At 35.2% G+C, this 11,962-nt stretch overlaps 1 protein-coding gene across 2 annotated transcripts in view; it reads left to right on the forward strand.

Annotated features, from left to right (window-relative positions):
- The first annotated feature begins 425 nt into the window (after nucleotides 1–425).
- Nucleotides 426–11,962, forward strand: part of LOC135221793 (putative uncharacterized protein DDB_G0279653) — a 98,247-nt gene continuing 86,710 nt past the window's right edge. For both annotated transcript variants that reach the window (XM_064259646.1, XM_064259647.1), the window contains exons 1-2: nucleotides 426–596; nucleotides 823–915. In XM_064259646.1, the coding sequence (XP_064115716.1) occupies nucleotides 450–596; nucleotides 823–915 (240 nt within the window). In that variant the 5' untranslated portion in view covers nucleotides 426–449. The remainder of the gene's footprint in view (nucleotides 597–822; nucleotides 916–11,962) is intronic.

The following is an 11,962-nucleotide window of genomic DNA, read 5'->3' on the forward strand; positions in this document are numbered from 1 at the left end:
ACACCTCTGATGCTTGGTTAATATTGAATAGCAATTGCTCTTTAATGCAAGTTTCTTTCAAGCTAGTGCCAGTAATAGGGTATAAGCATAACTATGGCTTCAATTTTGTGCAACACTGATATAAATTTGTGAAATACTGGTATGATATTGCTTTTAGAATTAGGTACATTATATTTATTGTCACAATTCTTGATATTATGGTTTCAATTGTAGATTAAGGTATACTTATTGTGTCTTTCAGAAATTCTTTGGAGAAATCATAAACATTTAATGCTACTATTTATTGATGGCATTTACTTGTACTATTAGTATAGTAATTTATGGTGATGGAGAAAAAACAGAACCATATACAGAGAGAAAAACTGAATAATACTGTTTCATTTGTTCTTTTATTACAACGTAATATTATTCCTTCTGATTTTTCAGGTAGTAAATGAAGCAGTGCAGTGATGTCTAAAAAGATAGAGGACAGTGAGTTGCAAACCCTCACACTTTCGCCGACAAATACAAATGATGATGAATCATCGCTTTTCATTAATCCGGCAAGTGATGAGACAACATTTCCCATCAGCCCTCCTCCAGCTTTTCCTCCAGCAGTGAGTTTTGAGCATGACACCTTAACTCACTATGAGGGAGTCCTTTTTGTTTGTTTTTTATATATGTACTCTCAACATGACAAATACTTTTGATAAACAGCAAGTCTGTACAAAGTAGTATTACAAATCAGCCCCAGTGATAGTTTCAAAATTTGCTGTAGGTATGTTAGACATTATAGGGTATTTTGCATTAATTCTCATTTGCTTTTGTATCATACATTTATAGCCACCACCAGCTCCACCTGTAGGAGAAAAAAGGAAACTAGAACGAATATCAAGTGTGCCTGTAAGCGGTGTCAAGACCGTCCCAACACTGAGGGTAAGTTGTTCCCTCTGAATAAAGTTCATAGCTTTACCTTTAAATTTATGCTAAAGGCCAAGAAGATGGTGATGATGATCATCATCCTTTATGAGGTCAGACAGAAAAGGAGTTCTCATGATTGTGTCTTACACACTTTCTGCTTGAATTCCAATGAGGTCAAGGGGTTCTACTTTTTTGAGTCTACCATTGTCTTCATTGTCCTATTCCTGTATCTATAACTTTCCTGATTGACTGTTCTTGATCCCATGTCATTATATGTCCTGACCATCTCAGTTTTTGAGATCTGTCTATTTTCCACTTTTAATAATACATCGCTCTCTTGCTTCCTCATTCATAATATGATCTTCCCACTACACTCTCACGATGAAATTTGCCTGTCTATGGTAACATCTGTTTAGATCTGGACTATTTATTTTGTCAGTTCCTGTGTCTGTTGTATAGACTAGCACAAGCCTTGTGCACATAGATTTCTGTTGTATGTTTAAGTTTCTGCTGTGTTTTTATTAAAGATAGAATATTGTTGTTTACCAATAGTTTAGCAACCTCTGGCTAGTCCTTTGAGGCTGTTGTCAACACGTGCTTCAAAGTCCAGTGTGTCCTTAAACTAAGAGAAACAATGTACTTATTGTAAGATCTGTATTCCCACTATTCCCACTACAACATGGTGCTCCACCTCTCTCCTCTCCATTTGCTTTTGTACATTTCGTGTATCAAATCAAAAGTAATATAATTACGTACATGATTTTGTTACTTATTTGATGTTGGTACGTACTAAATGGTGGTGGTTGATTGAGGTCTCACATGGAAAAGTTGGATATGGATAGTCTTTTGTTTTTTTTTAGTTTATAAATTCACAGGTTAAGAATGTAAGTAGGTTTAGAACTCCATGAAAAACCAGTTTCTGTAGAACCAATTGACCAGAAATTTCAGGGGTTCCCAAATGAAGTTAAAATTATGAAATTTACCAATGACAAATCTATCAGTCATGTAGAACCTTCATTCATAGTCCAGGTGTCATCAGATTGATGGGTTTATCATTATGTTTACAGCAAAGCATATTATTTTATACAAACAAATATTTTTCATAGAAACCATTCAATCATGTACTACAAATTATCCACTTCCATGTACGTACTTCCTATTCCGTTATTCTTATGAATGAGGGCTTTAGTATTAAGGATTTGTATAAAAAAAGCTTGAAAAAGTTCAGTGTAGATGAACATAAAGCCATGCTCATAGGTTATCAAAAGAATGCCAAGGAGATAAGTTGTCATCAAGAGAAAATCTAGGAATAATCATTGAAGACTCAAACCTTCTAGGCCTCGGGGGGGTAGGGGGTTAGTGCCACCAGTGCACCTCACATGGTGCAATGTAGGCATAACTTAAGGGTCTCTGCAGAATCCTCTTTGGCCCCTAGCTGCAACCTCTTTCATTCCTTTGACTGTACCTCCGTTCATATTCCCTTTCTGACTCCACCCTCTCTACCAGTTGTTTCATAGTGTAACTGCGAGGTTTTCCTGTTGCCATACCTTTCAGACTTACTCTCTGTCAATTTACCATTCAGTGGTGAATAACCTCATAGGTTGCAGCCTTAGGTCTAAAGTCTATATTTTAATTTTAATCCTTCTATGCAATGTATAAAGGTTGAACAAAAATATCAAAATATTAGCATATAGTTAATGTTAATTTACTACCATGAAAAAAAGAGCCTATGCTAAACTAAATGCTAAACTTAGAAGCAGCACAAAGCAAGAGCAATGGCAATATACCATGAATCAGGCCATTAAAATCTCAGAGGAGATAAAATAAGCTGTAAGTTGTAATCTCTTATGCTGAGACTGTACATATTGTAAACTGAGGCTGATTAGTCTGAAATTCTCCAGTGAAACCATGTCTCCTAACAAGAAAGCTCTTACTGTGTAAGAAGCTTCCTTAAGGGCTAAAATTCTTCGAGAAGGAAGTGCCTATTTGTCTTCTGACAGACAAGCCTGCAAATTCCAAGTATCATCCCACATCACCAAATAAGAATGAGGATGAGCTAAGGAAGTCGACTGAAAACCTGAAAATCATAATAGAAAGTGACTGAACCAGGCAAAGCAACAGATCCTTGGCCTTCGGAATACTTTCCACAGAGTTGGCCAACTTAAATCAGTTGACTCAGTAAAGAAGAATTCTTACTCCTAAAAGTTGACACCATCCACCTATAGACAACACATTCCCTATGGATACTTATAGAGGCACTGTACACAAGCCAATACAAAGTGCCTTCAACAGCAGGAACATCTAGTCATTCTTTTGGAAAGTCACTACAGTCAATCCCCTGTATTCAGGGGGAATAGGAATCACAAACACATGTGAATAGTTAAAATCTGCAAATACTTTAAATCACCCTCTTAAGATGCTTAGAACTGGCCATTTAAATAATTCAAAAACAAGAACCCCCTCTAAAAACTTTTATAACTGCTTATTTCATTAGTTCAAACACCAAATGTATACCTTAAACCAGGGATGTCCAACCTGCGGCCCACGGGCCACATTGTGGCCCACTCAGTGTTTGGATGCGGCCCACTATCGACTCTCATTAAAAAAAAAAAAGTTTTTGGCAAATTTATCATGTAGTGAGCTAGACAGTCTTCATGTAATTTAATTAAAATACTTTATATTTAATAAACAAAATAATAAACAAAAACAATTTAAAAAACAATATGATTAAGATGAAATTTACAACTGGGCATTCATAATAAGTTTATAATATTGTCAGTTGCTTGGTTCTGTGATGAGGCTTAGCTAGGGCTGCGAACTTAGATTATTTAAAATCTATATTTAGATTATTTGCAATTCATTTACATTTTTAAAATTGTCATTTAGATTATAGATTATTTTTGAGAATTTCTTAGATTATTTCTTACTAAATATATTGACATACCATTAAATCATGATTGCCTGGTAGCCTAAATAGACACACACAATTCATCATAAGTATCGTGACAACACCATGTGTGTTATGAATGTAAAATTAGGTTTTCTGATTTTAAAAAGATTGAAATTGAGTTAAAATTATTTAATGATCCATTTTCATTTTAATATGATAAAGCACCAGTTGAGTACCAACTTGAACTGATTGAGCTGCAAAGTCGGGAAGTTTTAAAAACTTTCCATAGAGAGCACACACTTCCTTTATTTTTATAAGAAATTGCATTCTCTCAATGAATTCAATCAAATTATAAATTTATCCAGAAAATTATTATGTATGTGGGGAAGTACATACTCTTGCGAGCAGTTTTTTTCCAGCATGAAAAACATTAAAACTGCAGAAAGAAATAGGTTAACTGACAGACATTTAGCGAACATTCTTAGAATTAAGAATACATCCTTCGATGCAAATATTGAAAACATTATGGCTGGAAGACAAAGTCAAAAGTCTCATTGAATTAATATAGGTTAAGTTAAATTTAATGGGTTAATTTTATTAATTTTTTTTTTTTTTTGTTTTTTTTAATGTTACAGTTTAAATTTAAGGGTTTTATTTAAATAATGTATAGCTACAATATACAAAATTAAAATATTACAATGTTGTAATAAGTGTATTCACATGCTTTGTTTTATATTGTCATTTTTTTCATTAAATTCTGGAAGACAAAGTCAAAAGTCTCATTGAATTAATATTGGTTAATTAAATTTAATGTTTTTTTCTATGTATAGCTACATATAAACATTACAATAATTACAATGTTGTAATAAAGTGTATTCACATGCTTTTGTTTTATATTGTCATTTTTCATTATATTCTGGAAGACAGTCAAAAGTTTCATTGAATTAATATGGTTAATAAATTTAATGGGTTTTTTCTATGTATAGCTACATATAAACATTACAATAATTACGTTGTAATAAAGTGTATTCACATGGTTTTGTTTTATATTGTCATTTTTCATTATATTCTGGAAGACAGTCAAAAGTTTCATTGAATTAATATTGGTTAATTAAATTTAATGGGTTTTTTTTCTATGTATAGCTACATATAAACATTACAATATTTACAATGTTGTAATAAAGTGTATTCACATGGTTTTGTTTTATATTGTCATTTTTCATAAAAATGTATTCAGATATTCTGGGGTTTTGCGGCCCAGTTAAATATGTAAGTTTACAGTGCGGCCCATTAAATTAAAAGGTTGGACATCCCTGCCTTAAACTATTATCTTACACAGAATATACTTTAAACTATCATTTAAAACACTTTAATAACATTTCAATTCAAAGTCATGTTACAACATGAGCCTTAAAATATCTGGTTACGATAAGTGTGAAAATATGACAAATTTTTAAGACAATTTGTCTTTGTTTTTCATAGCTAACAAACCTGAGGTCTTAACAATAGGATAATTTCTAACGCCTGGCTGGATCCGGTTAAAACGCAGATGAAAGCCAGGAATCTTGTGAGATCTGGCAACGTGTGCGTATGTCGGGTGAAGAATGGTCAAGGACCACACACCTATGCCACCTCATCAGTCTTTCCCAACTCAGGATATCTTAGCAGACAGAGGGGCGGCTAGAGGTTGGCAGTATATAATGTTAATACCCAAGGTTTGTAGCTATGAAAAATACAAATTGTCTTAGAAAATTTGTCATTTGTTCATACGCGAACAAACCTTCGGTCTTAACAATAGGATAGTCTCATACTTGGAAGGAGGTACAAGACATCCTAAACCGGCTGGGGCCTACCCACCAGTCCAGCTCCAGAAGAAATAACTTCCAGAGAGGGACTGAAGACCGTGAGAAGCTAAATAAATTGATATCTAACCACTCAGACCCTGAGTGACATACAATGATATATGGGAGAATCATTGTATAGGGAAACAAAGAGAAACTTTGACTCTCCAATAACAAACCAACACACCAGGTTTTTTGTTATCGCTCCAAACTCCTCCTTGTATATATACATATATATATATATATGTATATACATTATATACTATATATATTATATATATATATATATATATATATATATATATATATATATATATATATATATATATATATATATATATATATAGTATATATATATATATATTATATATATATATATATATATATATATATATATATATATATATATATATATATATATATATATATACATATATATATATATATATACCATATACATATATATATATATATATATATATATATATATATATATATATATATATATATATATAGATATATATACATATATATATATATATATATATATATATATATATATATATATAATATATATATATATATATATATATATGTATATTATATGTATATATATATATACATATATACACGGCGGTCCCCGGCTTACGACGGTTCCGGCTTACGACGTTCCGAGGTTACGACGCTTTTTCTTAAATATTCAATGGAAATTCCGTCCTGGGTTACGACGCTGTCGAGGTTACGACGCTGACGCTTCCGACGCTCCGAGTTAACGACGCTTTTAAAAACGCATGCTATGATAAAAATCCTTTATAGTTTAGCACAGTACTAATAAAAATATGTTTTTGGTTACATTACACAAAATTTTGAGGTTATGATGATTTTGACACTTTTTTTTTCGTATTTGAATTTTTTTACTGACGCCGCATGCGGAACTAGTTTGCGCGAATGAATACACTAGCTTGGGATGCGCAGTTTAAAACAGTCCAAAAGCGCAAATATAATGAAAAATCTTGCTTGTTTCCAGTAACATAATTAAAAAAACTAAGTTTTCTGGTTAGATTACAACACAAATGCCAAGGTTACGACGTTTTGTTATGCTTTTTAACGATACCTCATATGCAGAACTAGGTTTTTGAGCGGAGGTGCATTAAAATTAATTAACGCTATTAAAACTGTATGGTAAATTGACGAACAACGACCTCGGACGGTCGAGGACGCCAAAGAGTAACAATACGAAAGGACGCCACTTCAATCGCGTGCCTGCCTGCATTCCACTGGAGTGTGCTGAGACGTTGCTGAAATTCCTTGCCATTTTCGCTAATTTACAATGGCTCCTAAACGCCAAAGTACTTCCTCGATGATAGTTCATCCAAGAAGAGGAAGGTCATCACGATGGAGGTAAAATATGACGTGATAAAGCGTTCGGAGAAGGGAGAAAACTAACACCGAAATAGGCCGTTCTTTAGGCTTGAGCAGGACCACGGTGGTAACCATTGTGAAGGATAAGGAACGTATTCTGAAGCACGTTAAGGATGCTGCACCGATGAAGTCAACGGTGATAAACGAGAAGCAACGTAGCCAGAGCATTGTTGAAATGGAGAAATTGCTCATGATCTGGCTGGAGGACCAGAACCAGCGACGTGTTCCGGTGAGCTTAAGTGTGATCCAGGAGAAGGCTAGAGCGCTGCATGAGGCAGTAGTGAAAAAGTTTGGCGAAGGCAGTGATGGTGGTGAATTTTCCGCGAGTAGAGGTTGGTTTAACCGTTTTAAGGCTCGTGCAAATTTGCATAATGTGAAAGCTGCAAGGTGAAGCTGCTAGTGCTGATAGCGAAGCAGCAGAAAGTTTTCCAGCTGGTTTGGCTGAGATAATTAAGGATGGTGGTTACACGGCTGACCAAGTCTTTAATGTGGATGAGACTGGATTATTTTGGAAAAGAATGCCAAATCGAACGTACCTTTCCAAGGAGGAGAAGTCAGCACCTGCCAATAAAGCTGGAAAGGAGCGGACTGACTTTGCTGTTTGGGGCCAATGCAAGTGGTGATTTGAAACTGAAGCCCTTGCTGGTGTATTTGGCCGAGAATCCCAGGGCTTTCAAGGGCATTTTCAAGAGTCAACTCCTGTGATTTGGAAATCTAACAAGAAGGCGTGGGTTACCTTAATGGCTCTCGAAGATTGGTCAATGACCATTCGTGCCAGCAGTGGAGCGGTATTTGACTTCGAAGGGTCTGCCTTTTAAGGCCCTCTTAGTCCTGGACAATGCCCTGGTCACCCTTCAAATTTGAGCGACATGCATCCTAATGTGAAGGTGGTGTACCTCCCACCCAATACCACATCGCTGATACAGCCAATGGGACCAGGGAGTAATAGCAAATTTCAAAGGCTTACTACCTTAGAAGGACCATACGTGTTGCTTTGAGGGCCATAGAAGCTAACAAGGAGTTGACACTGAAGCAATTCTGGAAGGGCTACAACATTGCAGATGCAGTGAAGAACATTGCAAGTGCTTGCGGGACGAGGTGAAGACGACCACTTTAAATGGGGCCTGGAGGAAACTGTGTCCACAGTTTGTGCACAGTTTTGAAGGCTTTGACCAGGCAGAAGACGTCGAGACTGTGACGAGGAAGATCGTAGGGCTAAGCAAGAGGCTGCAACTAGATCTTGAACCTGATGATGTAACAGAGCTGCTGGCTTCCCATGGAGAGGAATTGTCTGCAGAGGACTTACTAGAACTTGAACAACAAATGATTGAGGAAGAGGAGGCGGCACCAGAGCCAAAACCCAGGTCATTAACTGTGAAAGGCTTGTCAGAGGGTTTTACTCATCTGGAGAGAGCCTTGGACTTCTTTTTGAGGCAGAAAGAAGACCCTAACGTTTCTAGGTTTGACAAAATCAAGAGAGGAATCATGGATTTGGTGACTTTCTACAACGGAGACCCTGAAGGAGAAGCAGACGAAGAGAAGTGTGCAGTCCAGGCTTGACACTTTCTTTCACAAGTCTCCAGTACCACCACCTCCCACTCCTAGTCCTGGTAAGGAATTCTGAACTGTTTTACTAATTTATGTGTTTACATAGTGTACATATTAAAATGTGTTTAATTTTTAATGTAACAACTACTAAATGTAAGAGTATAAATTGTAACTTCATTAATTTTCATCATTTGTAATTTTATTGCAGAAGTGGTGACAGTTCCAGATCCCCCTGTACTACCTGTGACAGTTCCAGATCTCCCTGTACTACCTGTGACAGTTCCAGATCTCCCTGTACTACCTGTGACAGTTCCAGATCCCCCTGTACCTGGACCCTCTGTATCAGCCCGCCCACCTGCACGTGTACAACCAGGTAAGCAATTTCATTTTTCTCATTTTCATGTTGGAAATTGTTTACACCCTACATACATTCGTACACTAACTTACATAGTGGTACAATGTGTTTGATGTTGCATAACCTTATTATTATTTTTTTTTTCCATTTCAGACCCCTTTGATAGTGACAGTGACCCAGATGACCCTGAGCCTTTCCATGGTTTTGATGCCTCGCCCTATACATCAGGTAAGGAATCCTTAACAAATTTGTATAAAATGTTTTATAAATTGCTAATAGAAATTTTATTAAAAGTGTACATATGCTACAATTACATACATCCACCTTATAATATATTTATGTACCCTATCATTCTTTCCAGATGTAGATGTTCCCTCATCAGTTGATACAAGTATCACCTCCCCAGAGCCCAAATCAGTTGATACGAGTAGTATCACCTCTCCCATTCCTTCAGGTAAAAGAATTCTTCATTTTTTATATTGAACATACGTATTACACACTACATATGTCAAACAGTAAGAACAACATGAGCAGTTAGTTACAGTAGTAGGTATAACATATCCATTTTATTTTAATATTTTTTATCATTCCAGACTCCCAAGCACCTGCCCATCCCACTCCATAGCCCAGCCACCCACTCTCATGTACCATATGACCATCCCAGTAAGCAAGCCAACCACTAGAATTTGGTAAGGACAGTTTTTGTTTTTTTTATTTAATGTTTTTAATATTACATATGTAATAACCATGTTATGTATGTAACATACATACTATAATCATATGTACTACTATTACATTATCATTCCAGACTGGCATGCACCTGTGACTTACATAAACCAGACCTCTACATAGCCTACATGTCTTCATTTTGCTGGAGGTAAGGAATTCTCAGTTGTGTTTAATGTTTGCATACGTACAATAAATTTGTACACCTAAGTGGTTACATACTGTCCTTTAATATTAATTCTTCATTCCAGACTGCCCATCATCCTAGCCTGTTATCTGTGATAAAGCACACTGAAGTTAGGTTTGGAATGCATCCTTATCATGAATGCTCTACACCTCCACCTCCATCTCCCACAACCTAGGTAACAGCTTTGAGACTCACTAAAAGTTGGTAAGTTATGTAAGGAATTTCTAAATTAAGTTTTATACTACATGTTATATGTGATATTTAAACCACTGTATGGTGCATATTACTGTATGTAACTTACTATGCATAGAGTACTTAACTGAACATACTAATTATTTTTTGTACATTCCAGAACCCCCTGAATGATGTAGGCTATGGGGCCACATAAGACTTTGTCCATCCAGGGTTACATTGAAAGTCTACTTTAAACTAAAGGTAAGGAATTAATTAACATACATTAACTCTTTTAGTACTCTTGATATATCTACAGTAATTAACATATGCATTCACAACTTTCTGTAGTGTATATTTTGTACACTAATTTTGTTACTTTTTCCTTCCAGAACCAACATTTTTCACACAACTCCAGGTTGTTACTACAAGTGTCATCAAGGGATAACTACTACAAGTAGAAGCACCATTTTTGGATGGAAAAAACCCTTCAGGAAAGTATACGTATCACATGTAACATGTAGTGTAACAAAGTATGAACAGTAAGGTTTTTACATACAGTAGTACACATATTACATACGTACATAACTTTTTTTTACAGGAATTTCCAACCAAGTTTGATTATGTACATATGTACATGTTATAAACCACTGTACGTATGGTTACTGTATGTAACTTACTAAACATACATAACATGACTTAACTTTGATACTTTTTTGGTACATTCCAGAAAACCAGGGACCCCCCTCCATGATGCAGGCTATGGGGCCACATAAAACTTTGTCCAGGGTTACTACATAACATAGAACGACAACTGTAAACTATGTACTACTGTACTAAAGGTAAGGAATTATACATAGTACATATAGTAAACATACATTAAGTGACCAAGATCTCTCACATGGGATAAGTGATCAAGGTCCCTCATGGAATTACATACATACTGTACACTCCCTGCTGAACAGGGGGTGTAGACCAATCATTTACAATATTAAACCACTGTATGGTGCATATTACTGTATGTAACTTACTATGCATAGAGTACTTACTGACAAAAATTTTATCTTTTTTGTACATTCCAGAACCCCCTGAATGATGTAGGCTATGGGGCCACATAAGACTTTGTCCATCCAGGGTTACATTGACTGAGAACTTTAAACTAAAGGTAAGGAATTAATTAACATACATTAACTAAGTTTTATACATGTTATATATGTGATATTAAACCACTGTATGGTGCATATTACTGTATGTAACTTACTATGCATAGAGTACTTACTGACAAAATTATCTTTTGTACATTCCAGAACCCCCTGAATGATGTAGGCTATGGGGCCACATAAGACTTTGTCCATCCAGGGTTACATTGACTGAGAACTTTAAACTAAAGGTAAGGAATTAATTAACATACATTAACTAAGTTTTATACATGTTATATATGTGATATTAAACCACTGTATGGTGCATATTACTGTATGTAACTTACTATGCATAGAGTACTTACTGACATACTAATTATTTTTTGTACATTCCAGAACCCCCTGAATGATGTAGGCTATGGGCCACATAAGACTTTGTCCATCCAGGGTTATATTGAAAGACAACTTTAAACTAAAGGTAAGGAATTAATTCACATACATTAACTTTTTTACTCTTGATATAACTCAAAGTAAGGAATTAATTAACATACATTAACTCTTTTACTCTTGATATCTATAATTTACATATTGTATTCAGGACTTTGTGTAGTATTTTGTACTAATTGTGTTATACTTTTACCTTCCAGAGCTACCAGACTGGGATTTTAGTGTATCAAGGATCTAACAAAGTGTGCAATGCATGTGTATACGTATACAGTGACAGTGTTTAGTGTATACCCTAAGGATTAAGTGTAGTGTACATTGTGCTTTTTAGTGTCACAA

This window comes from Macrobrachium nipponense, chromosome 3 (assembly GCF_015104395.2).
Source record: "Macrobrachium nipponense isolate FS-2020 chromosome 3, ASM1510439v2, whole genome shotgun sequence".
NCBI classification, from domain to species: Eukaryota; Metazoa; Arthropoda; class Malacostraca; order Decapoda; family Palaemonidae; genus Macrobrachium; species Macrobrachium nipponense.